Consider the following 27649-nt stretch of genomic DNA (forward strand, 5'->3'; position numbering starts at 1 on the left):
TCGCATAGAGTGCTGAAAGTAATAAATAAAACATTAATTTCCTGAATGCAAGCTGTGGTATTATACAAGACATCCAGTCAAATTGACAGTAAAGAAGCCATGGGCCACCTGAGGGACAAGAAGAGGGAAAGCAAATTAATAAGAAGCAAGGAAATGAGACTGACAATAAAGCCAACCAATGATAATAAATGTGAATGACCAAAACCCACTTAAGTATGGGTACTGTACAAAGTAGGTCTTTTCACAACAGACAACTAAAGCTAAAGCTGTCTTTAGGCCTAAAGATGAGACTTTGTCTGTCAGCTGTGCACCCCATCCACTGCTCTGAGTCACTGAACAGTGATTACAGAGATGATTTTTTCCCTACCATAATGGACGGAATTTCTGGGCAATCAACATAACCCCAAATCGGAGGGTAAAAGACTGGGGGTATGGCTTGATAAGTTGATAATGGCAAATCAGGTAAAATAAACCTAGCTTCTAACTTCTTTGGAATGATATGGACCTTGAAAAAAGACACTGGATTGGCCACCAAAATCCTCAAGTAGGATCGTGGTGTAGGAATTAGTCATTTTCCGACTAGATTATGGAAATTCCCTGTAGCTGGGTAGCCCCACGTTGGTCAAAAAAGACTGAAAGTCATATACAACGCTGCTGCTCGTGTACTACTGAAAATACCCAGACCCCAATTGGTAACTATAGCAGTAATTAATTTGCATTGGTTATCAGTGACTAAAATAGTACATTTTAAGGTACTTTGAATGGCTCGTCAAGTGATGTATCAAAAGGGTGCCAGACTCATTCAGAAACTTCTCACCTCTAGATTGCTGCGTTCCACTAACCAACAACTGTTCAAAGTTCCAAGGATTAGGAAATATAATAGTGGGAGATGCTCCTTTGCGTTTCTGGTCCCCAAGTTGTGCAAGGCTCTCCCTGAGTCAGTAAGGAAAATTAAGCCAGAAACAAAATTCAGAAAGGTGCTTAAATATGTTCTGTTCTCAGGTCCTTGATGTAGCATTTACTATTTAGCTGTTTAGCGCTGGGAAGCCCTTTCTGGTAGCTATGCGCTCTATAAATCTAGAAGAGTAGAATAGAATAGTGAATGAGCATTTCATGTAGCTCCCAAGGCACTCTTGGAGATTTCTGTATAGCCCTTAGTACCATCTGGTGCCCTTTAGTAATAATGCCTCTCACAAGGTAGGCTGGAGTTTCTTATCACATTAGATACAACCACAGATGGCACAGCGTGTGTGTGGAGAATATCAATGGTCTGAACCTATAGTACCAGCTACCTCCCTATTTGTCTCCTGTAGGAGGTAATTTATATTCTCATTTACATAGCAGTGACTCTCCTTTCGTCAATGGCAACAAAGAACCTGATCAACTCAATATCCTGTTAAATCACAACATACCGGATTGATGCCTATTACATGTACAACTATTCAGTGCCAGTGAAAAACTGTCTATTCAGGTTTGCACCTTAAATAGCAAAATCACAATATTGGTGGGACAGAATATCGAGGACAAATTATTGAAAGAAAAAATATTTGCATGTAAGGCTATATTTTCGACACTTAACACCACATATATGTACCTATGCAGTACATGTATCTTCAAAGTACCCAGATGTGGAGTTAGAAATAGTGAATCTATACTTCTCTATACACACTTACTTTTTGATAGACTGTTCGATATTTTGTCTGCTGATATTCTGTCCTCAATATTCTTGTACCACAATTTTTTGGGTGTCCGTATTCAGCAGTACAACTGTCCACTCAGCTGTTTGGCACAAAACAGCTGTTGGACTACAGCATTCATGTGTCAGCACCTAAGAGCAGACCAGAAGGGACATTTGAAGTAGCAGACTCCCTCAAGCATTAACCAAACATTTCAACATCCTATATTATGCTATGTACAAATAAGACAGCAGTCCTTTTGATACCCACAACTATATAGCTAACTGTAGGAGGCTGGCCTGGCTTATAGTGGGTACCAATGGTACTTACACCTTGTGCCAGGTCCAGTTATCCCTTATTAGTAGAGTAGTAGTGTTCTAGCAGCTTAGGCTGATAGAGGTAGCTATAGCAGAGCTTTCAGAACTTCTGGAACTAGGAGACATGCAAAGCTCATGCAATACCACTGATATCATATAGGTACTATATCATACGAAAGACAATACTCAGTGTTACTAAAAATAAATGTACTTTATTTTAGTGACAATGTCCCAAAATATCTCAGAGGATATACTCCCTTAGGAGGTAAGTAAAATACACAAAATATACACAACAGACCAAATCCGGTAAGTAAAACAGTCAGAAAGAAGTGCAAACACTGTAGAATACAATAGGATGCAAAAGGCCTAGGGGCAACACAAACCATATACTAAGAAAGTGGAATGTGAACCACAAATGGACCCCTAGGCTAGTGTAGTGTGTAGAGGGCCACTGTGAGTGTGAGGAAACACTACGGGTGCCCAAGATACCCCACCCCAAGACCCTGGAAAGTAGGAGTAAAGTACTACTATTTCCCCAGAAACACACTAAAGTCGTGATAAGGGATTTTGCAAAGACCACAACAGACTGCAAAGCACTGAAGAAGGATTCCTGGACCTGAGGACCTGCAAAGGAAGTGGATCAAGTCCAAGTGTAGCGAAAGTGTCCAGAGGGGGCAGGGGCCCACTAAACCCCGGATGAAGGTGCAAAATGGCTGCCTCCGGTTGGAAGAAGCTGAAGATTCTGCAACAACAAAAGAAGGTAGGAAGTTCTTCTGCAGAAGATGTCCCACGGCGTGCTGTAGGATGCAGAAGTGTTTCCTTGGCAAAATACTGCAAATAAGCCTTGCTAGCTACAAGGGTCACGGTTGGAGAAAAAGGGTGCTGCCTGGGCCCAGGAAGGACCAGGATGTCGCCACTTGAAAGAGGAGACAGAGGGGGCCCTCAGCAATGTAGAGAGACCACATACAAGCAGGAAGCACCCACAGAAGTCCTTGAACACGGGTTCAAGAAGTCTGAACATGGCGGTCATCTCAGCACTGCAAAAGGAGCTCCCACGACACAGGAGATCAACTCAGGGAGCTGAGCATCACAGGACAGAGTGCTGGGGACCTAGGCTCAGCTGTGCATGCAGGATTTCTTGGAAATATGCACAGAAGCCCTTGTAGCTGCAGTTCACGCAGTGCACAGGATTACTGTCTGGAGAGGGGAGGCAAGGACTTACCTCCTTAAAATTTGGACAGTTGGACCACTGGACAGTCTGGGTCACTTGGGTCCACCACCTGTGTTCCAGGGGCCACGCTCGTCAGGATGAGAGGGGTCCCAGAGTACCAGTGAAGCTGAAGTTTGGTGCCTGCTGAAGCAGGGGGAAGATTCCATCGACCCACGGGAGAATTCTTTGTGGCTTCCAGTGCAGGGGGCAGGCAGCCCCCAGAGCATGCACCACCAGGAAACAGTTGAGAAAGCCAGCAGGATTAGGCGCTACAATGTCGCTGGTAGTGTTCTGGCTACTTTGTTGCAGTTTTGCAGGAGTCCTGGAGCAGTCTGCGGTCGATCCTTGGCCGTAGTCAAAGAGAGAAGTGCAGAGGAGTCCTGCTGGATTCTTGCAAGATGTTATCTGAGGAAAAGCCCACTGGAGAGACCCTAAATAGCCCTCAGAGGAGGATTGGCCACCTAGTCAGGTAAGCACCAATCAGGAGGGGTTTCTGACGTCACATGCTGGCACTGGCTACTCAGAAGCCTCCAGAGTGCCCTCACACCTCTGGAAACAAGATGGCAGAGGTCTGGGACACACTGGAGGAGCTCTGGGCACCACCCCTGGGGTGGTGATGGACAGGGGAGTGGTCACTCCCCTTTCCTTTGTCCAGTTTCGTGTCAGAGCAGGGACTGGGGTTTCCCTAAACCGGTGTAGACTTGCTTATGCAAGGAGTGCACCATCTGTGCCCTTCAAAGCATTTCTAGAGGCTGTGAGAGGCTACCCCTCCACAGCCTTTAACACCTATTTCCAAAGAGAGAGAGTGTAACACCCTGCTCTCAGAGGAAATGCTTTGTTCTGCCATCCTGGGACTGGGCTGCCCAGACCCCAGGAGGGGAGAACCCTGTATATGGGATGGCACCAGCGGTAGCTGCAGAGAAAACCCCAGAGAGCTGGTTTGGCAGTACCCGGGGTCCATTGTGGAGCCCCAGGGATGCATGGAATTGGCTCCCCAATACCAGATTTGGCATGGGGGACAATTACATGATCTTAGACATGTTACATGGCCATATTCGGAGTTACCATTGTGAAGCTACATATATGTATTGAGCTATATGTACTGCACGTGTGTAATGGTGTCCCCGCACTCACAACGTTTGGGGAAATGGCCCTGAACTATGTGGGGTAACCTTTGCTAGTGCAAGGGTGCCCTCACACTTAGTAACTTTGCACCTAACCTTCAGCAAGTGAAGGTTAGACATATAGGTGACTTATAAGTTACTTAAGTGCAGTGAAAATGGCTGTGAAATAACATGTGCGTTATTTCACTCAGGCTGCAGTGGCAGTCCTGTGTAAAGGTTTGTCTGAGCTCCCTACGGCAAAAGAAATGCTGCAGCCCATACGGATCTCTTGGAACCCCAATACCCTGGTTACCTAGGTACCATATACTAGGGAATTATAAGGGTGATCCAGTATGCCAATTGAAATTGGTAAAAGTGGTCACTAGCCTATAGTGACAAATGTAAAGGCAGAGAGAGCATAACCACTGAGGTTCTGGTTAGCAGAGCCTCAGTGACACAGTTAGAAACTACACAGGTATACACATTCAGGCCACAAACTATGAGCACTGGGGTCCTGGCTAGCAGGATCCCAATGAGACAGGCAAAAACAAACTGACATACATGTAATAATGGGGGTAACATGCCAGGCAAGATGGTACTTTCCTACACTAACCAATACTTTGACGTCTCAGCTCCCAATGTATTCACTATGCAATCAGAAGTTTCATACTCCCCTTGGGAACACCAATACCATTCCTAATAAATACTGAGTGCTACTGTTTCTTATTGTGCATGTGCCATTACAAGGCACATTTTAAGAGCCAAGCTGTTTTTTCTAGCTTGTGCAATGGATAGAGGATTCATTGTTAAGAGTGCAGACCACCTTTTAACCATTTATACAATTTTCTAAGTAATTATATTGGCGTAATTTAGCAGTCAGATGTGACAAGGACACTGGCAGGAACTTCTTCAGTGTTTGTGGGAATGGGATACCTTCCAGAAACTGGTGGATGTCCCATCTGCCTCATGAAGGGTGACATTGACATCAATGTGCTCCTGATACGGAAGCTCTTAGCTTAAAAGACATAGATAGAGGGTCATGAAATACATCACAGTTAGCCTCCCCAGTGGCAGATGGGAGAACCTTATGAACAAGCAGCCACACTATGAGGGTGAGGTTCATATCACTTATGGAGTAGGGCACAGCATACTTGCCTGATTCTACGGAGTTATGCAGATTCATGGAACAAGGAACTAAACAGGCCAGCATAAACTGTTTGATGCGTTTTCAGATTATGGAAGAGGTATAATAGCATGTATAAATCCCTTTCACTCCCTCTTCATTTGCTGGTGACCCCTGGGACTGACCAGCTCTCAGTCATGTCAACTGCCATATTTCCTCACCAGACCACAGACCTGCTTTCGAACAAGAGGCAAAACTGTAGGCCAAGTTCCAATCCAATCTTTGACCACATCTGCTCTATTCTGGAGCCACATCATCTACTCCAGGATGAGCTACATGGCATCTCTAAAGTTAATTGTACAAACCACGGCTTCACAAAGAATAACTGCCACGTTCAGGCTCTCTCACTCATTCAGGGACTCACATAGTCAAACCACTGTCACTACAGGATATCACTGACGGATTCAAGGATAGATGACAGGCAGCACATGCCTTGAAAGGGACAAGGGTCTTGGGTCAACATTACACATTGTACCAGTTTTTGTCACATAACCTAAGACCTTTCTGGATGGTATGCCACACTGAACTTTCCATTTGCTGAAAACATTACAAATACACTGATAAGAACATTTCAAGTCCAGCTCTGCTGCCAAAGAAGGAAAAATAAGAAGGTGATAACTGTCTCACAGTTCATAAAGAGTCATACCATCAAGGGTCAGGCTTGCATGTACCTGGACTCTGCCGTCTGTGAGTTTTGCCCTACCAAGTGGTGTCAATCCAGTCCTGGGCCCTTGGAAGTGGGTATAAATTGTTGCTCTAGCACAAATCCACTTATCAATGCTGTTCTGCTGCTCGGAAGCGGTGTATCTCCATCAATGACATCGCATCACTGCTGCAGCAAGGATCATATGCATTGCATCGCTGATAGAGTGGTGCATTGCCTCTACTTCTCAGACGTATCACCAGCTTTGCGCAGCTGATATTCGATGCATTGCCTCCAACCTATGAAACGATGACAACGCATTGCCTCCCCTGCTCCCCGCATCTTTCTCGATGTCAACGCAAACAAGGCATTTTGCAGGGGGTCAAGGCTGGTCCCTCTATCTGACCCATGCTTCATCACAGTCAGCTTGAACTTTCAGATTTGACTCAGTCTACTGTGACCAGATAGCTCCAGTTGGCACTTTTTGTTTTTAGGCACTACATTTCAAAGTATTCTTCAAAAATTCATACCTCCGATTCTACTGATTAAGTTTTTGTCATTTTGTTCTTATTTTGTTTAATTAACTAAGGTTTATTTTTCTAAACAGGTGTGGTATCATTTTGGGTGGTGTTTTCACTGTTGTACTGTTTGAAGTTTTGCACAAATACTTAACACATTGCCTCTTAAATTAAGCCTGACTTCTTTGTGTCAAGCTGCCAGGGGGCGAGCACAGGTTAATTTAGAGTATTTTTTTAATTTACCCTGACTAGGATTGTGGTTCCTGCTTGAACAGGGTGCATCCCTCTGTCAACCAGAAACCCAATTTCCAACACTGTTGATTAGCAATGATGATAGGACTTACATGTGTGTAGTACCATACAGTAACTTGGTGTTCACTACCATTACACATCTAAGACCAATTCGAGTAAAGTCTCCCTGACTGGCCTTTTTGCTTTTTTTCCAAATGTATCCTCTCTCTACCTGCCTGTTGTGACTGGAACCTCCCTTGCAAGCGAATGAGCTTCAGCTGGCCAACCCAGAGAGCTACAGTGTCGCCCAGCTCAAGGAATTTTGCCAGGATACAGGGTTGCATGACAAGAGGAGCATAAAGGAGGCAGAGCTCCAAAAGGCTTTGAGGGCATGGGCAGGGGCCCATGAGGCCCCAATAGACGATGAGGAGGAAGAGTTGGTTGAGGAGGAATTGGATCAGGACCAGCAGCAGGACCTTGCAAGGCAGACTTTAGGGGGGTGGGTAATTTACTCCCAGGGTTGGCAATTCCATCCCCATGCAGGGAGCAGCGTGTCTTCAAGGAGCCTGTCCCTAGAGGAGCTGGAGGACAGAAGGAAAGAGAGAAAGCTTAAGTTGGAGCTTGCTAAATTGGGAAAGGAGCAAGCTCTGGAGGAGAACAGACTGGCCAAGGAGGAAGGAAGGATGGCTCATGAGCTTAGTCTCAGAGGGCTCAGTAGATTGATTACAACAGCAATGGTGGCAGCATACCTGCAGTGTCCACTGGAGAAAGTTTCATGGATTTGGTGCCCAGCTATGTGGTAGGGGATGACACTGATAAGTGGTTTTCAGCATATGAGGTAGCTCCAAGGGTGCACAAGGTTCCTGAGTAGTACTGGGGGGTGGTATTTTGTGGAGATACATGCCCACGATGAGGAGGGACACTCTCCTTATACTAGAGTTAGAAGACCAGACACAATACACTCCCATGAAGGCCATATTTGTCGATAAATGTGGGTTGACCCCTTAGAGATACAGGCCGAAATTCAGGGGCAGTCATACACTTCTCACACAGACCTGGGTGGACTTCCTACATTATTCCAGCAAGGAACAAAAGGGCTGGGTGAGGTGCAGCAAGGTAGAAGATTTTACACGTCTGCACAACCTAATTCTGAGGAAGCACAAGCTTGATATTTGTTTTACAGAGCTACACCAACACCTGGCTGAAAGCAAGCTGAATGACTACAGGAAGCGTGCTGAGGAGCCGTACTTCTGGGTCCAAGAAGGCATCAGGGGACTGCCAAAAGGGTGGTCAGGGTTCCCACCATGGGGAGATAAAAAGAAGGAGTTATTGCAAGGCCCCCAAAACAACTAAAAAGGGAAAGGGTCCAATTCCTAATCTGGCTACCAGGAAAAGAGCTTCCCTGACAAGCTTCAGAACTATCCTCCAAGATGCAATGAGTGCTTTGAGTATGGGCATTACACGGGTGATTCCAAGGCCCATATTTATACTTTTGTATCCCGCATTTGCATCATTTTTTGACGCAAAAGTGGCCCAAACTTACACAATACAATTGTACTTTGTAAGTTTGCGCCGCTTTTGCGTAAAACATTACGCTAATGTGGCGCTAAAAAAGTATAAATATGGGCCCAAGTGACCTAAGTGCACAGCCTCCCCATGGAGGAAAGACATCATGGGTGGTGGTTGTAATGCTTGGGGAGGAGTCTGTCCCAGTCAGTGGGGGGCTGTGAGTCAATGAGGTTACCCTAGTGTCCCTGAGTGAAGCGGAGATGGTGTCTAAGGCCTTTATGCCTTCCAGTACTGCAAAGTATAGGCAGTGGGTCACCATCAATCGGCATGGATTTGAGGCTCTGAAGGACACAGGATTCAGTGTGAACTATGGTAAGTAGTCAGCTGGTGCCCTCGGAGCAGACATTACCCAATATATTCTACCGGGTTGTACTAGCTGACATCCGTCAGGGTCACTACCAGGTGGTCCTTGTTCCATTTGAGTGGGGGAGTCCCAGGTCTTCTGAAAGTTCCTGTGAGCCCTGCCATGTCTGTGGACTGTTTGTTAGGGAATGATCTTGAGCACACTGCCGAGAAGGAAGTGGAGTTCAGGTCACACCTGGAAATGTTGGGGTTGCCTGAGTTGGTTTGTGCAAACGCCAGGTCCATGGCTTCCCTGGAATGGAGTCAAAGCAGTGAGGAGCCTGGATAAATGGCCCAGACAACTGACAAGAAAGGTAAGGGCAAGGGGCGTTTGAAACCAGTCTCTAAATGTCTCCCAGCTGGATGAGGTGCCAGAAAAAGCCCACAGAGGAGGGCACTGTCTCCCTTGGTGATCTGCTTGAACTTGCTGGATGGCTACAAGAAGTAGGACCCAACCAGGAAGTAGTTCTTTAAAGCACAGAAAGAGTGCACAACCCTGGAGGGCATGAGGCAATAGGCTGCAGCCAGGTAACTGGTGGTGCCTCAGGAAGTCACCACATTTATTAGGAGGATAGACTCCTATACAGCGAGTGTAAAGCACCCATGCATGGGGCAGCAAGAGCCCTGGTGGTCCCCCAGCACAGGGTCTTCCTACTGGGGCTGGCTCATGAGATACCCCTGGCAAGAGATCTGGGCCAGGACAAGACCTGCTTTCTGTAGGACTTTCTTGACCTTCCAGGCAATTGGTGGGAAAACAGGGCAGAAGATGAACGCTCCCCTGAATCCCTTACCTGGCACTGGTACCCCCTTTGAAAGGGTGCGCCTCAACATTGATGGTCCATGGATCCCCAGACAGCCTCTGGCAACAGGTTTATCATGGTTCTGGTGGACCATGCCACAAGGTACCCAGAGGCCATCCCTCTGAGGACTGTAACTGCATCTGTAGTGGTTCAGATCCTAACAAGGATTTTAACCAGAGTGGGTTTCCCCAAAGAAATGGTGTCTGACAAAGGCACCAACATTATCTCGGTTTACATTCAATCAATTTGGAAGGATTGTGGAGTAATGTATATGGTTTCCACACCCTACCACCCACAAACCAATGGGCTTGTTGACAGATTCAACAAGACCCTCAAGGGCATGATCAAGGGCCTATCAGAGCCCATTAGGTGTAAGTGGGAGGTCCTCTTACCAATCCTGCTCTTTGCTTACAGAGAGGTGCCACAAAAGGGGGTTGGTTTTAGCCCCTTTGAATTGTTGTATGAGCAACCTGTAAGGGGGCCTCTGATTCTGGTTAGGGAGGAGTAGGAACAAACTCCCCGGAAACCTCCCCAGGATGTGGTTAGCTATATGCTAGCCCTCTGGAGACAGATGGCCATGTTTTGGAAGCATGTTTCTGAACAATTGGAGGCAACCAGACAAACCATTTGAGGGAAGACCACCTTAAGACTGTTAGGTCTAACACATGTCAATACCAGCTGTAAGTGGGGGGAACTATCCAACCTCCTTGAAGCTCTCATCACTAAGATGGAAGAACATGGACAGACCATCTGCACTGGCATGGCCTGACTCAGGTATGTTTTCCACCTCAACAATTGTGGATTCTCACTCCTCATTTGCATTAGCCACCTCAAAAGCCTGTAGTCCATTTGAATCTGGACGTGAGTCCCAAACAGGTCTCAGCTACTTCAGTGCCCAGACTACAGCAAAGGCTTCCCCTTCAATAGCACTCCACCTCTGTTCCCCAGGACGTAACCTCCTAGAAATGAATGCTACAGGATGATCTATGCCCTCACCATTAAGCTGTGAAAGAACTGCCCTTCGACTGAGCTGACTTCTAAGAAGCAGTCCAGAAAAGTTATTTGGACTGGGGTATGCCAGAAAGCAATTGACTTCCTAAAACAGGCTGTGATCAGCCATTGTGCTCAAGACCCTGACTTTTCCAGGGAATTCATTGTTCAACTGATGTCTCAGAGCACAGCATGGGGTAATTCTTTCACAGCTTAATGATGAGGGCCTCAACCAACCTGTAGTGGTAATACATAGATTGGAGTAGCATAGAGTGGAGTGTCTTTCAGTGGAGTTGCATACAGTGGAATACTGAACAGTGTATTGGCATATACTCTGGTAAGAGAAAGTGGAGTGGCATAGATTGGAGTATAGTATAGTTGAGCAGCATACAGTGGAATAGTGTAAGGTGAGTGGTGTACAGTGTAGTGGCGTACATTGAAGTGTGTTAGAGTGGAGTGGCATACAGTGAAATAGTAGAATACAGTGGGGTACAGTGGAGTGGCATAGAGTGAACTGGAATACAGTGGAGTGTTGTAGAGTGTAGAGCTCTTTTGGAATACCCTCCTAGGCTCCTGTAATATGACATAGTGGTAGTAGGTTCAACCTTAATAGCAAGATGACTCTACATACCCCTTGCAGAAGACTCCATATGAGATAAGGTTGTGGTTATTTATAAGGAGTGGTGTACAGTTGAGCAGCGTACAGTGGAATTGTGTACAGTGAGGTGGTGCAGTGGTGTACACTAAAGTGTGTTAGAGTGGATCGCATGTAGTGGAGAGGCATAGAGTCGAGTGAGTGGCACAGAGTGGAGTGAGGTACAGTGTAGTGGCATGCATTGGAATATTGTAGAGTGGAGTGGCATATGCTGGAGTGGCATACAGTGGCATAGCATATACAGGAGTGGGGTAGAGTGGAGAGGCATAGAGAGGAGAGGCGTACAGTGTGATAGCTTAGAGTGGAATGGCTTACCGTGGAGAGTTCTACCATTCACTGGTGTAGAGTGGAGGGAGGTACAGTGTAGTAGCATACAGTAAAAAAGCATAGAGGGGAGTGGAGTGGAGTAGAGTGGAGCGGTGCACACTGGAGTGTCATACAGTGGAATAGCATACACACAAGTGTGGTAGAGTGGAGTGACATAGACTAGAGTTCCGTAGAGTGGAACAGCGTGGAGTGGAGTGGTGTTTACGAGGGTAGCATACAGTGGGCTGGCTTAGAGTGTAGTGCCGCACAAAGGAACAGCATAGATTGGAGTGGGGTAGAAAGGGTAGCTACAGTGTAGTATCATAGAGGGTAGTGTTGTAGAGTGGAATACCATTGAGTGGAGTGTTGTGGAGTGGAGCGGGGTAGAGTGTAGTGGTGTGGTACATAATAGTGTAGTGTGGAGTGGTGTAGAGCGGAGTGATGTATGGTGAAATAGCATAGAGTGAAGTGGCGTTCATTGCAATGGCGCAGTTTGGAATAGCATAGAGTGGAGTAGCGTACAGTGGAGTGGCGTACAGTGAAGTGGCATACACTGGAGTGGGGTATAGTAGAATACCATAGAGTGGAGCAATATAGAGTGGAGTTGCATACAGTGGAATAGTGTAGCAGGGTTTGGCAGTGAGTGAAGCAGGCTACAGTGAAGTGGCGTAGACAGGAGTGGCATTCAATAAAGTGGAGTAGAGTGGAATAGCATACAGAAGAGTGAAGTTGGGTCCTGTGAAATGGCATAGAGTGGAGTGGGGTACAGTTTAATAGCATAGAGTGGAGTGGCATACAGTGGAGTGGTGTAGAGTGGAGTAGAATATAGTGAAGTGGCATACAGCAGAATAGCGCAGAATTGAGTGGTGTAGAGGAGAGTGGCATACAGTGGACCAGCATAGAGTGGCGTGGCGTCCAGTGGAGCATTGTAGTTTGGAACAGTGCAAAGTACAGTAGTGTACAGTAAAGTGGCAGTGCAGTGGCTTATAGTAAAGTGGCCTGGACTGGCATACAGTGGAGTGGGGTAGAGTAGAACAGCATACAGTGGAGTTGCGTAGAGTGGAGTAGCGTACAGTGGAGTGGCATATAGCGGAATAGCATGGAGAGGTGTAGAGTTGCATAAAGTGGACTGGAATACAGTGGAACAGTGTAGAGTGGAGTGGCGTACAGTGGACTGGTGTAGAGGGGAACAGCGTAGAGTGAAGTTGCATAGAGCGGAGTGGTGTACAGTGAAGTGGCATTCTGTGGAGTGGGGTAGAGTGGAATAGCATAGAATGGAATGGCATAAAGTGGAATTGCATACAGTGTAACAGCGTAGAGTAGAGCTGCATACACTGGAGTAATGTACAGTGGAATAACGTAGAGTGGAGTGGTGTGGAGTAGAGTGATGTATGGGGGAGGGGCTTGGAGTGTAGTAGGGGAGTGGCTCAGAGGGGAGTGGCATACAGTGGAGTGGGGTAGGGTGGAACAGCATATAATAGAGTGGCATACAGTGTTGTTGTGTAGAGAAGCATAGACTGGAATGACATGAAGTATAGTAGCATACAGTTTAGTGGTGTGGAGTGGAGTGGTGTAGAGTGGAATATCATAGAGTGGAGTGGCGTACAGTACAGTGGCATACAGTGGAATATCATAGAGTGAAGTGGTATAGAATGGAGTGCCATACAGTGAAATAGTGTAGAGTCTAGTGGCATACAGTGAAGTGGCGTAGAGTGAAATAGTGTAGAGTGGAGTAACATACAGTGGAGTAGCATACAGTGGAATGTTGAAGACTGGAGTGGAGTAAAAAGAAGTGACATTGGGTGGAGTGGCATGCAGTGGAAGGGTGTACAGATGTACATGAAATCTGGCAGGAATGTACAATATGGTGTGCAGAGTAACAGAAGACAGAGATATGCGCTGCCTTGCATTTCTCCAGATTTACAAAGCAACGCAGTGCCAAAGATGGTGGCTTTGTGTCGCTTTGTAAACATGACTTAAGTATTGCATTGCCCATGCAAGATCATGCATGTAGCAAGGGTAACACAATACAACAATACATCTGGGTGTTAGTTATATATTGGGCCAAGGTATACCTTGGTAATGATCAGTACACAGTGATCCATACTGATGACAAGGCAGTATTTATTTGGCTAATGGCTGCCTTTACAAAGTTAAAAGGCAGGCATATTTTTTATTACACTTTAGCTGTGTTCCGGGTTAGGGTCTCAAATATTTGTAAGTAGTACGCTGTATTGTTGTTCCCTACCTTTTACCACTTTATTAAAGTGTTAATAGGTATAAAATGTATTTATTTTTTTCTTCATCTTTTTAAACCCTTTATGGAGTACTGCTCTAGTACCTCGAAAGTACTAGGTTATTTAAGAATTGTGACTTTTTACCTTTTTTTTAAGTATAACTTTAAAAATGCTTACCCTACTTACCCCTACTACTCAAAAAGATCATCTGCACACCATGAAGTATAATCCTTCCAAATTTCATGGAAATCAGTTTGCCATTTGGCCACGACACGTGAGTACAAATCCATGACAAATGCATTGTTGTCAAAAATGCATTTTGGGGACCCCCTTTTTTCTTGCAACCCCTTGACGAATCGCCGCAAAACTTTGCATAGCCCCCAAATGTAGAAAAAGCTGTAGGTCTGGAAAGTTTTGTGGAGATTTGTCAAACAAGTGAAAAGCTAGTATGGAGCAAATATCTGAGGAATTTCTATCTCTGGAAATTCAAACTATAATTACAGAGTGGCTATTGTCACTTTGCTTGATATATACACGCACGCACACACACACACACACACACACACACACATATATATGTGTATATATATATATATATATATATATATATATATATATATATATATAACTACACGCTGCCCCCCAGTGGGAGGTTAGCCACAGGATCTGGCCTGCGGCCAACCCTCACAGAGGCAACCAACTCCATGCTGTGCACAGGGCCTTTGACCGTGCACGGGGTGGGGTTGGTCACAGGACCTGGCCTTCGGCCTAGTCCTGCAATCGATCTCCAACAGGCAGCCAACCCAACACTGCACAGCCAGGCCCTGTGGGTAACCCACCTGAAGGCATCCAAACCATGCACAGTCTTTGGCGAAGCAGCATAGGTTTGGCACTTAGGCCCTGAGGAACCCATCCCTTGGGGCCAAAACATATATTAAGGGGAGGGGGGAATGCAGTCCCGCTCTCCATCCTTAATAGGACCCAGGAAATCCTCCCTTGTAATTAAATCACAATCCTGGTGGATAGGGTCCCCAAGACCTTTTTAAGGTTCTAGGAGGGAGCATGTGCCCCCTCCCATTTTGTCACATGTTGGGATGTTGGGGACTTTGTACGCTTGGGGAGGGTGTTGCATGGCCCTCTCTCCTTTTTCAAGCATTTCAGCCCCACAGGATGCAGTCCCTGGGGCCTTATTAGGCTTGGGGAGGGGGAATGGACCCCGTACCCTTTATTAAAATGCCAGTCCCATAGGATGGGATCAATGGGGCCTTATTAGGCTCAGGGATAAGGGCCATATGCCTCTCTTACTTTTAGTGCACTGCTTCCATGGGCCCTGGTCAACCCCGTTTTTTTTCTTGAAATGCAAAGGAGCCTGCATTTTTCTTAACAAAATTGCAGCTGATCCTCCGTGAATTCACAGAAAAGATTTTTTTTTTAAAAAAAGTTTTTGGCCCCCTACTAGATCCCTCGGAGCCCCACCAGGCCTAGGGGATCAGGGTATCCCTACACTGCCCCCTTACATCATTTGTTTGCAGTTTTTTTCAGGACTCAGGTCTGAGTCCTGAGTCCTAAGATGGCTACCATCACTCCCTGGTTGATGTGGAGGCAGTCAATCAGATGTCATCTGGAGATCTGTTGGATCTGTAGGGGCTCCATGTTCGCCACCACAGATGGCTGCCACCACTCCCTGGTTGATGTGGAGACAGTCAATTAGATGTCAGCTTGAGATCTGTTGGATCTGTAGAGGCACTGCATTCCTAGATATTCCTTTTTTTAAAAATAATTGCTCAAACACCAATGAATGGATTCGCACCAAATCAAGAAAATCACTCTTTTCTGGACCAAGATCTAGCTTTCTGCCAAATGTGGTGCACATCCGTTCAGTTGTTTTGGCTGCAGCTGTGTCTAAAGTTTCTATGGAAAAATGAATAGGGAAAACATGTTTTGGGATCCCCTTTTCCTCAGCTCCAGCTTTATGGATCACAACTTTCCATGTGCAAACTAGTCAAAAGTAGCACTTGTTTCGAACGTTTCATTGAGATTCAATAAGCCGTACCAATATTATTAGCAACACAAAAATGCATTTTCTATGGAAACACAATCCTAACTACCCGCCACTGGGCAAGTTCCCTTAGAGACCCCTCCATCTGCCCCATGGGATCAGACTAACTTATGTTTTTTATTGTTCGCCTCTCCCACCTGGCAGATAGAAGAAACCAAATAGCAGCTGCAACTGTACTCTCGGGTTCTGGCCAGCCAATCAGGGCTTTGCTTTTCCCCTGGATCAAAGGAGCCCCTACGAGTGTATCCATGAAGGTTCTGGGTCCCTTGATTGACAGTAGGTAATATATAGTTAGGACCTAGTTTCCATAGGAAAGGTATTATTTGTTTTGTCAATTACTTTGGCACTGTTTGACGGATCCTCATGAAATTTTCAAAACTAGTTTGCTAGTCACTTCAAGTGCTGAAACTTGAACATTTCAGGGTGACTTATCAAGCAGTGGCCAAGAAAAACGAGGGATCCCAAAACATGCTTTCTCCATGCAATTTCCATAGAGAATTTTAGACATGACTACCGCCCGAACTGCTAGACAGAATGACACTAAATTTGACAGAAAGCTAGACCTTGGTCCATAAAGCGCCCTTCGTGTTTTTTGGTGTAAATCTGTTCAGTAGTTTCAGAGATATTTAAAGTTTTAAAAAAATATATAGATATCTAGGGATGAGGATCCTCTGCGGACCCAACAGTCTCCATGCTGATATCTGATTAGCAGGTAACAATACTACCACGAAGTTGGCAGCCATTTTGGGACTAGGACTAAGCTGAGTCACAAAAATAAGGTTAAAAGTAAAGAACAAGATGCAGGATAGGAATACTCTGACCCCTAGGGATACTCTGACCCCTAGGGCCCGGTGCTCAGGTCCCCCAGGGATACTGTCACTGCCAAATAGCAATTTTGTTTTTAGAGATTTTCCTGCGAAACTGCTGAGGATCCATGTATCCTGGGAAAAATAAAAAAAACAAGCACAGTCTCCTGCACTTGTTTAAAGTAAAGTCCTTGGGTAGACCAGGCTCGGGGGACATGCCCATCTATAATTTGTGTGGAGAGGAGCACATGCAGCCCCCCCTCCTGAGGCTTTTAAGAGTCCCAGGTACCACCACCTCTCAAGGGCTTTATTTATTAATTGGACAGGGGCCACGCTGACCCCCACTCCTCAGTCTTGTAAGAGCCCCAGGGTCCAACACATCGCCGGAGCTTGGTTGATACATTGGAGGGGGAGTGTGCAGACCCCCTCCTCAGGCTCATAAGAGCCCCACGGACCCCCTTCCTTGGCCCTGGAGGGCCCAGGGCACTACCACCTCCCCGGGACCACAACTGAAATATAATAGGTGAAGGTGGCTGCTTGGACTCCGCTCCTGGGTTGTTTTCAGACCCAAGGCTACCTCCCCCAGCGCTGGCCCTAAAGAACAAAGATGGGGGGGATGAGCGGCCCACCTCCTAGAGCCATTAATGACCCTGGGGACTACAAGCCAGCGGGCTGTCTCTCTATGTCCTGAGGTGCCCACCCTCTGGATACAGTAGTTTGCTGCCACTTGGCGGGAGCTACAACAGCTCCTGCCAAACAAGAGCAAACTGTAAGTCCACTTCAAGTGGGCAGGAGCAGGAAAACTGCTTCCGTCCACCCAGAGCGGGCATTTCATCTGTTTTCAAACAGATTGAATAATTGCTCCCACACACAGGGAGCAGCATTTCTTGTTGCTCTGTGCATACAGGAGCAATAAGACTGTGGAGGAATTGAGGATCTCCTGCGGTCTAAGTCCAATCTGGCACTGATGTTTATGCTTCAGTGCGAGATTGAAGCCCAATCTCTTATGTGGTGAGGGTGATGAGCAGGATCTTTCCTATCATCTCTTGATGAGAGCAGAGTTCATTCTTCATATATATATAGATAAGTGCTATTGAATGTTTGTCAGAGGTGACAAAGCTTTTATTTCACAGAAGAAAAGTTTAACTGTACATCTGTACCATGACGTTGATCCTTGCTTGTGGGTACCATGGGTGCACCAGGCTACCCCAAAAAATATAAATATCAAACAAAATATGGTTTGGGCCTCCCCAGAGGGCTGGCCATCCGAGAAGGGTTTGGTGCCCACAGTGGGGTTGGGTGCAGGACCTGGCAAAGGGTCAGGTCCTGCAGACAACCCCCTGGGCACAGCAGGGATTTGGTTGGATATGATAAAAACATAAATTCAGTGAAAAAAAGAAAAGGTTAATGTGATGTTACAGTTAGGTATGGAAGTGAGATTTTAGCTTGCAATAAAAAAAAACAATAAATTCACTGAAAAAAAAATGTTAAAGTGGTTACTGTAAAGGATTGAACTGATGTAAACATAATGTTTAAAAAAGACCACTACAATTCATGAGTTATAGGTTAGTGAGATAACTAGAGCAACCTCCTTTGGCATGCATTACTTATAATGTCACATATTACATCACTCATGACATGTTAAATGGCATCTTAAATGACACTGTTGTTGCACATAATAACGGGCACTGATTGTAATTAAAATGTTTAGGTTTTCTTTACCTTTCTTTAATACATTGTTAATTAAACAATGGGCATTTGTGAAAGTCAGTAGATTTAGGGGACTATGTGGCTACAGCATTTACTGCATAATTATAGAGTTCATGCATTTGCTATAAAGCCATTCACACAATTTGTCACATTGGCAACATTTGCAGATTTCATCAAACATTTTATTTATTTCTATTATGGATAAAAATAATACTGGCTGTGAACGTGCTGTGTAATTAGCATTTTCTGCCACATAGTTTAGAAAACGTTAATACATTATTGGGTCCTCCATGCCGCATTACCCTAGTGTCTCTGACAATGCTTTAGCATTGCAGAGTGTTTCGGGGCTGTCATTTAATGATGAAATCTGTATTTTGCAGTCAACCATGAAATATTTTCATATTTCACCATTCCCTTTGAACTATGGGTTTTATACTGATGCATTATGTGCAATAAAAACACCAAAACGTGTAGTATATATAAAGATCGGGACTTTCAGTCTACGTCTTCATCCATGAGTATGTTCAAACCTCTTTCAATTCACCTCTTGCTTCTACCTTCCACAGCCTAAAGCATCAGAGAATGGGTCAGCCACTTCAGTCATTGACTCTATTAGCTGTGATGGATGACACTGGTGCACATTCACCAACAAGGTAGAAGTATTCAGTGCGAAGTCACACAGTCTAATCTTTGATTTTTTTAAATTATTTATGTGATTGGTTACTATTTGTGTACTTTTTTGCAAACATTTGCATGCCAACATTAGACAGAGGCATTTTTACTTTTTATTTCTTCTACACGTTCATCAGCTCTTGCATATATTTAGAATACAAATATATTTTTTTAAATGCCTGCCTGCCAAGGCCAAACCTATTACCTTTGCTAATGCTTGTTTAGGAAGTGTTGTCAAAGACGATGCGCTTTAAAAAAAAACACATCTTCTTAAAGGTACAAATTGTATTGTCCCATATCAGTTATCCTACTATCCATTACAGAGTAATGAGGCACTCTTTTTGTATTGCAGGGTACACTGTCGTAAATTGGAAAAACAGCTAATTACCTCCTATAACCAGTTGATTGTAGCTCATTGTTTAAAACAACCCCTAATAAAGGTGAGGCGCTGTTCTTTCTAGCATATTCCGCCTGTCCTCCTCTTCCTTCTCTGGTTTCCTTTCCACCTTCCTCACTGTTTTATTCTAAACCTAGCAGAACCCTAGGTTTTATTTTCAATCTGTCAATGGATTTCTTTCCTTAAATTGCTTCTTGCGTCAAGACCTTTCACTCCTGACTTTTCAATGTAGTAAAATAAAGCTGTCCATTCCCTTCTCCAATTTGAAACTCCTTCCTCAAATGCTGGTCCTGCATCGTCTTAAATACAGTTCTTCCCCTTACGTTGGTCTGCCTCACCTCAGCTTTAGGTCATTTAAAATCCCAATGTACACTTAAGTTTCTCTCTTTCTCATAATGTTCAATGTACATTTTGCTTTCTGTGTTTGGTGTATAAATGTTATCACTTCTTGAATCCTTCGTTCTTAGGTTCTTTGATCCTGCCTTATGTGGCCAGGTGAACTTTCATTCTGCCTATTTATGATTTGGGAATTCCTCCCTTTACTTATCCTTCTTCTAAGTTGCATCCTTAAGAAGTACCTGTCAATGTAAGATCAGCTATTTTTTCCACCTTCAAGAATTGTTGATAAAACTTTTTTTCTCTATGATCTCAAAATTGACCTAAACTCTTACCACTGACTGGATTGATTTTTGATATGTATATATTATTTGTGTATTAATCACTTTGAATGAAATCACTATAATAAGTTAAATAAATAATAATGAATTCCACGGGGTGGAATGTGATATATCATGTATGATTGGTGTTTATCACACTGATTAATATGTTTTGTCTTTCTCTACAACCATTTTCACCAGGAAAATGTCCACAGGTTTGTCACTGAGAAAGTACCGCATCCTGTATTTACTCCTTTTGATAGTAGTCACTACTGACTGGGAAATTGAAACTTTTGACTTGCACTATGGGAATACAGAACATAGGACTTACCATGGCCCTCTGATTTCCTACTTGTTTGACGACCACTTTCTCAACATACGCAGGACACATTCTTCATTACTCCTAACACCATCATTTACTACCAGCACAACGGTTTCCTAGTCCTATGTGATTGATGAACAGATGCTTCACCAAGTTCTAGCCTTGAAAAAGTCACTGTGTGACGGCACACGTGTTGGCTGTGCCTTACCGAATCTAATAAATCATCTTTTGGAACATCAAGAAGACTACTGTAATTTACATTTTGGACCCTTTGTACCAACTTTTACTGTCACTATGTACGAATACTGATTTTCATGAGTGCTGTGGTCTCTTCTGTACTTATGCATATTGTGTATAAAAATATTTTTATACTCAACACTATTTGCCTTTAGGTAGTAGGGCGAGTTGACCACTTGTGCACCAAATGTGAGCTAAAATTACGCATAAGAAACAATTATTGGACTGCACTAGGAGGTGCAGTATTATTGCCATTACTATCTTGTTAAGAATAATCATTTTGATATTTATTCAATGCTGTTATTCTCACACCACACAGATTTCTCATCCATACACAAACTCTTGTTTCCACACAAATTGAAACTTAGGGTACTGTTCATAATGGATGACTTACCAAAGGTGTGCCTTTAAAAGCTAGCCATACAAGTCTCATACATTAGAAACTGATCAGGTGAAAAAGGACAGTTTTGCTGAACATTTAAAATCAATGTACTGGGATGGAAAAGTCCCTTGCATGGTGGTGGCCGAGCACCCCAACCCTGAGTGTCACAACTATAATGGTGTCTGGATCCCTAATGCTGATCTTTGTAGCCATGGGTGCACATGGATCATGCGTGTATGCCATGGCATAGGCCTGTCTCACGGATTGCAGACTTTTTGGAGCAGAAGGGGTACCCAAAGCGCTACCCTCATAGTGGTTAAAGGCTACTGAATTTAGCAGGCTTAAGCACCAGCATGGTTGCGGCAGCATGCAGAGCAGTGGTCAGTATGTGTGAACAGCTACTTTTTACCTGTGTCACTGGAGTGAGGCCTTCAGGCTCACTTATTCAAAGTTTTGCTTAACGCGCTAGCCTACACTGGTTTGGTGTGGACAGCTGCGCAACATTGTGTGGTACAGATGTGCTGGGTGTATGTGTGCCTGTAAACGGTAATATACAGAGATAATGCAGTGCTGTGCAGTGCATGTACTGCACTGGGTGTATGTTTGCCTGTGAAGGTACAATAGATGAAGGATATAGTGCTCTGCAGAATATGTATGCTATATGCATGTGCTGGCTGTATGTGTGTCTGTAAATGGCACAATGCTTGGAAGACTCTGGGTTCCATTTCAATGCCAGCTGATACATTTTAGAGTGAGGGTGTGGAAAGTTAAATACTTTTGCTAAGATATCTATGAATAGAATTTACTTCTGCCATATGTTTTTTTTATGTAGCATATACAGTGCCTGATTCACAAAGGTCAACCAACACCTGAAGTCTAAGTTTAGAACTGAAGTTTAAGTTTAGACCTGAAGTCTAACTTTAGAACAGAAGTTTAAACTTACACTTTAAGTCTAAAGTTAGACTTAAGGTCTAAAGTTAGACTTCAGGTCTAAGTTTGCCTTTGTGAATCAGGCCCTGACTGTACTAAATTTACCTTAAAGCCATAAGTAGGCCATACCTTGATTGAGATTCAGATGTAAACAGTTATGCTCCTGAGGTCAAATCCTCCCGTCTCACACTGCCTGGATGTAAAGATGTGCTTGCTGAGCATGGGGAACATAAGCCCAGAGCACCCCAGCCAGTTCAAGCTCTGCTTTCATGCTGCTTCTATAACATAAGAGCGTCGCTAGGATTGTCTGGGGCAACACTCCAGAGAACACAAATGTGGCTGTGTCTCTGCTCTCGCAGTTTGATGTTAGCCTTGAATATGGAAACCTGAACTGCGCATGTCAGGCTGGCCACACCAAAACGCAGGCCAATCTTAGAAGCACATTTCAGTGAAAAACAACTAAAGCTTGTTGTCCTACTCACCACTACTTGTTGGGAGAGAGAGAGATCCATGGCCCGATCCCAAAAGGACGTAAAGGGAATAGAGTTACAGAGAATGTATTTTAATTGGCTCGCAGTAGGGGGGTGAACGTCCCTTTGCCCCTATGGATGAGCTGCTCCTATTCCATTCTGGGGGACGTAGGCCTGACTGGAGGCACATGAGGAGAGGAGGTAGAAGGATCCCCCTAGACAGATTTGTGTAAAGGTGCATTCCTGTAAGCTGGGTGGGATACAGTGCACTTAAGAGTGCTCATTGAATCAGGCCACTCGGAAGGGGTCAAGGCACATCTCGAGAAGGAGATGGGGCTGAGAAGAGAATCATAAAGAGCCGTGACAAAACCCTGGAGTAACCCTTTGATACACATATCACTGCAACTGACATGCCAAAGTGAACCTCTACTCACTCCCATAGCCTGTGTTGTGGGGCTTTTAGATTTGGAGTCACTCCTGCTGTGACAGGCTACTTTCTGCAGGAAGGGCATGGCAGAGGGGAGGGCACTTTAAAATGAAGCAGACTCCCAAAATCAACTTCAAAGACTCGGGATCTAAATCACATTTGGTGTTTGGAAATGGACTATAAGAAAGGAAGCTCAAGACCCCAAAATGTCAACTGTCAAGCAGCCAGTCGGGTTGTGTAAAGACGAGAAGCTCTGAAAGGCTTCTGCCTGTGACCAGGAACAGGGGTCAAAGGCCTGCCAGTCTCCCAGCTGGGTGAGGAGACGCTATCCAGGGATCCAAGACCGCCTGTCCTTGGAGCATGGAGCACCAACAACTGCCTGCTTGCCAAGACAAGTGTGCCCCTGAAGGGAGGAGTGTGTTGGAGATAGAGAGATTCAGTGGGGGATACTGGTGATGGATCCTGTTAGAGAGGTGTGAGGAGATGGCTGCTGTATCAATCGGGTTGTTGCAAGAGTGCAGAGAAAAGTTGGCAGCCCCCGAATGCCAGAGGAGGTGCCACCATGAAGATTGTTGCCATGCTGATCGGGCCATAGCCCGTGTGTGGAACCAAGTCAGTGACCCCATATGCCAGGAGGAGGAGGACACTGTGAAAATTGCTGCTGTGCCAAAATGGCCATAGCCATGTGTAGTGGAGGAACGGAGACCTTGTATGTCAGAGGGGGCCACCTGGACAAGACAAGGACTGTGGTCTGGTTGTGACTGGCCATTTTGGGTATCTGGCCTTACAACTGTAGGTTGGAAGGATGGGGGCCGGTTTTGTTACGGGCTGGTTTTGCAGAAGTGGTGCAATATGGGCCCCAGTAACAAAGTCAGGAGGCCAGTATAATCCACTCATCACTCACTTTCATTTCCAGCCTTTCTGTCTTTAAAAATTTGTTATGGTTTTAAAAGCACTCTCTGCAAATTTCCTTGTATATCCAGCAGTTTACAGGCAACAACAGAAGTGTCAAGATAACTCTGGTGATTACTCATCCTGCTGGAGAGAGATTGGAGTTTAGTCTAGTGGCTCTTTTGACTAATCTAAGGTAGAGCAGAGGGCTAAGATGTCTCCTGCAAAGAACTATTACCATGCAGATCACAGACCTCTGTTATGTGCATAGCTCAGAAGGTTACTGCTTTTGTCACAAAGATCCTTTTGTTACTGTGCAGTTCATAGGTTACAATCGTAATATGGCATAGTGAGCTATGATCTGTCATCAAAAAGCCTCATGCAAACTGCATGGTTCAGGTTAGAAAGTTAATTTTTTCCCCAGTCTTTCATTATTCTGATGTTGCTAAAAAGGGTGTGTTTGGGTAGAAATAAATTCCTATCAGTAAAGCCAACCCTGAACACTGTGTTATATTTTGAATCTTGAGTTTCTGCTTCTCTAGAACAAGAACTCTTCAAAAATGTCTACCACAATGTATGACGTGAATCCTACACCTCACAGTCCCTTTTATTTTATGTAACATTTTCTATACACCGATTTACATATGTATTATTCATTGCTCCTATGTGTGTGTGAGGTAAAGTGGTCTGAACCCCTACATTGATATGAGAGGTGCTATAAAACAAATGAAATATATGTGTGAGAGGGGCTATGAAGAGATGAGGGGCACTGTTGGAAGGTGATAATGAGGGAATCATTGAAGGGTCTCAAATAAACTGTCATGCGCTGGTGCACTGTAAGGTCATCATTTACTGTGCTTTAAAAGCTAATACGATTGAATATATAATTACAAATGTGTTGTAAAATGAACCATTTTTGCCATTATTTCCTTTTTTTGTTCCAGGGAACACCCTACACCCCCAACCTCCCTTATAGTGGTCAAGCTCACTTGCTGTGCTCTCTACGCAACGTACAGATGCTGATCTGCCAAAATTTGCCAGGGATGCTTTGGGCTTCCAGCCTCTCGAAGGAAGGGGTATGCTGTGGTGACCCGACCGGGCCCAAATCATGACTGAGGACCAGCACCAGGAGCATCATACCTCCCTCCCCACCTGTGGAGATGACCAAAGAAACTCACCAGTATCAGAGGAGCATCGACAACCCCCTATAGTGAATGGAGAATAACCACTGTACCACTGGATTCAAGGTAGCCTGGCTGACGAAGAGTGATACCCTGAAACCGGTCCTAGGATTCTTGTTTCCGGTCCAGGGAGGACCAGGCCTGGCATTTCAGGCTGGACTGTTCCCACGGGGAACAGGGTCAAGACTGATTTGCAAATGGTTAGGTCCAAACGGGGGTGGCATGTTGAGCAAAAGAACGATGGATTAAACCCAGAACTGTGAATGGAGGTGAGTGTTTGAAAAGTCTCAACACTCCGTCCATCAACATTTTGTGTTGCTGGAGAATACCCACTACTGCTAAGAGAAGAGAGTGGAACTAAGGGACCTACCTATAACACACCTCTGACCTCAGGGGACTGTGCGTATTGTTTGTGAATGTCACTTTGCATTTTGTGTACATATAAAATACTCCTTTTTTTCATTAAAGCAAGTATTTGACTGGACAGTCATTTATTGCTGCTGCTGAATGTATTTTGAGTTGTGAGCTTGTGCTCACCCCACCCCGTGTCTACCACCACACCCTCAGAAGCCTTGTACTGCTCAAACCTCACTAAAACTAAGAATGAAGTGCTGAAGGGGTACTTGGTCCGGTTGCTTAGAGTCAATACTATAATTGGCCCGGGACATCAGCAGTAAAAGGACTCAACCCCCACAGTTGGGCCCAGCAGCTCCTGCTTGCCGTATGGTCCTCTGAACCGGGATAGTGAAACAATGGTAGGGAAGTAACGTAGCAGTGCTGGCGAATGCAACTTTTCTCATTTGGAGTCTAGCCTAGCTGAATTTAGTTAACAATGCTTACTTTGAAATGTTTCCATTCTCTGAGACAGCTTGGTGCACAACAGTAGTTCTGATTCTGAAATGTGGTTAAGTTTAAATATATTTGTAGGGCACTCACAATAATGCCAGGATAGTAACCGCCGACCGTTACGTTCGATGTTCTTGTGGTTGCTGCAAGGCCTATGGTCAGGATGAAGACAGAGACGACCAGTAGGGAAATGGCGAACCAAAGAGATTTCCTCTTTCTTTTTGTAAAATTTCCTGCAATGAAACAGACAGACTAGTTGTTATGGCAAGCATTCTAAACTTGTATACAAATCAGCTTCCTTAGCCATTGGATATAGTACCCAGACTATCCCTTGGTTTCTATAAATAATGCTCCAATGTGTTACGGAATACTCAAGTGCAGATAAGAAGCCACACTACGAGCCAGATGTACAAAGCTTTTTTCTTGTCACAAACGTCCCAATTCGCAGTATTGGGCTGTTTGTAACAAGAAAAAAGCATTTGGTGATGCACAAACCCAATTTTGCGATTCAGAAATCTCTTTACCAAATCACAAATAGGGTTTGCGAGAAGCAATTAGGAAGGGGCGATGTATGATTGTTTTGTGACCGTGAATGCGGTCACAAAACAATCGCAGTTAGCACCAATTTCAAATTGGTGCTAACCCATTCGCTAACAGGAAGGGGTTCCCATGGGACTACTTCACCTTTGTGAATGGTAGCGGAAACATTTTTCCCACGGACCACTGCCTGCTCTGAAAAAATAAAAATAAAACTTTTCATTTTTGTTTTTGAAATGCATCGCGTTTTCCTTTAAAGGACCCCATTGGGAATCGCAAATAATGTGAGGTACACTGTTGTACATATGGTTTTGCGAATCGCAATTTGCAACTCGCAAATGAGTTGCAAAACTCTGGGTCGTGCATCTAGCCCTCAGGCTCTGATTAAGAGTGCAGTAGTAAATAAATTATGATGCATGACCAATTGATGTTTGTATGAAGATTTGCACCAACACTCCCTGCAAATGCACTGTGATACATTTCAGCAGGTGAAAATGCAATATTTACAGCATTAAATATGAATTCCACATTTAATTCCTCGTTTTCTAAAGAAAAAGTTGTATCACGAGGTATTTACAGAAAAAGACATAGAGGGGTCCCTGATATGATACAGGAGAGAATTCCAGGGAACAAATTTCAATTCACAAAAGGTGAAACTCTCCTATCTTATAAGAAAAAAAATGAACATCAATTGTTCTGATATATACTAGAGACAAAACACTTTATTTAAAAAATACAAAATTAAATACTAAGCCTGACACTGAACAACAAATGACATAAATCAAATGATAATTCCTTTAAAGGACAAACAGCATAAACCCAACAGTCGACAATCAGCAAGACATCAAACAACATATATAGACAAACACAGACCAAACAGTTATCATATAATAAAAAACATCCTATATATATCTGAAAAAATATTTTAAATAAATCTTGAAAAATAATTCCACTAATACAATTACAAATAAACACACAAGCACCTCATATGGAGGTAGATGTCCTTTCTCAATAGTGGCAGTTCCACATATATTTCCCACATAGGGTAATAAGAGTTTATATTCTGCCACTTTCTGTAAGTCTCTAAAGTTTGTATCCAGATTTTCACATATTTCTTATACTTTATTGATTTTCCATTTTTTTTTATAAAAGGATGACAATTCTTAGCTCCCGTATTTGCATTGTTTGTCTTCTTATAAGAAAATCAACATTCAGTATTCCTTCACCGACGCGCGTTTCGGTGGATCCAACTCTCCAATATACTTGTAATCTCTCAAGCCACCTTCTTCAGGGCAAATACATTTAGAGCACCAAAGCAAACAATATCAATCTAGATAAGGGATTAA

At 44.3% G+C, this 27649-nt stretch overlaps 1 protein-coding gene across 1 annotated transcript in view; it reads right to left on the reverse strand.

The window, feature by feature from the left end:
* Nucleotides 1-27649, reverse strand: part of TMEM255B (transmembrane protein 255B) — an 822789-nt gene that overhangs the window by 612262 nt on the left and 182878 nt on the right. Inside the window, exon 2 of the mRNA XM_069204634.1 lies at nt 25857-25999. Within this exon, the coding sequence (XP_069060735.1) occupies nt 25857-25999 (143 nt within the window). The remainder of the gene's footprint in view (nt 1-25856; nt 26000-27649) is intronic.

The sequence above is a fragment of the Pleurodeles waltl genome, chromosome 8 (genome assembly GCF_031143425.1).
Source record: "Pleurodeles waltl isolate 20211129_DDA chromosome 8, aPleWal1.hap1.20221129, whole genome shotgun sequence".
NCBI lineage: Eukaryota > Metazoa > Chordata > Amphibia > Caudata > Salamandridae > Pleurodeles > Pleurodeles waltl.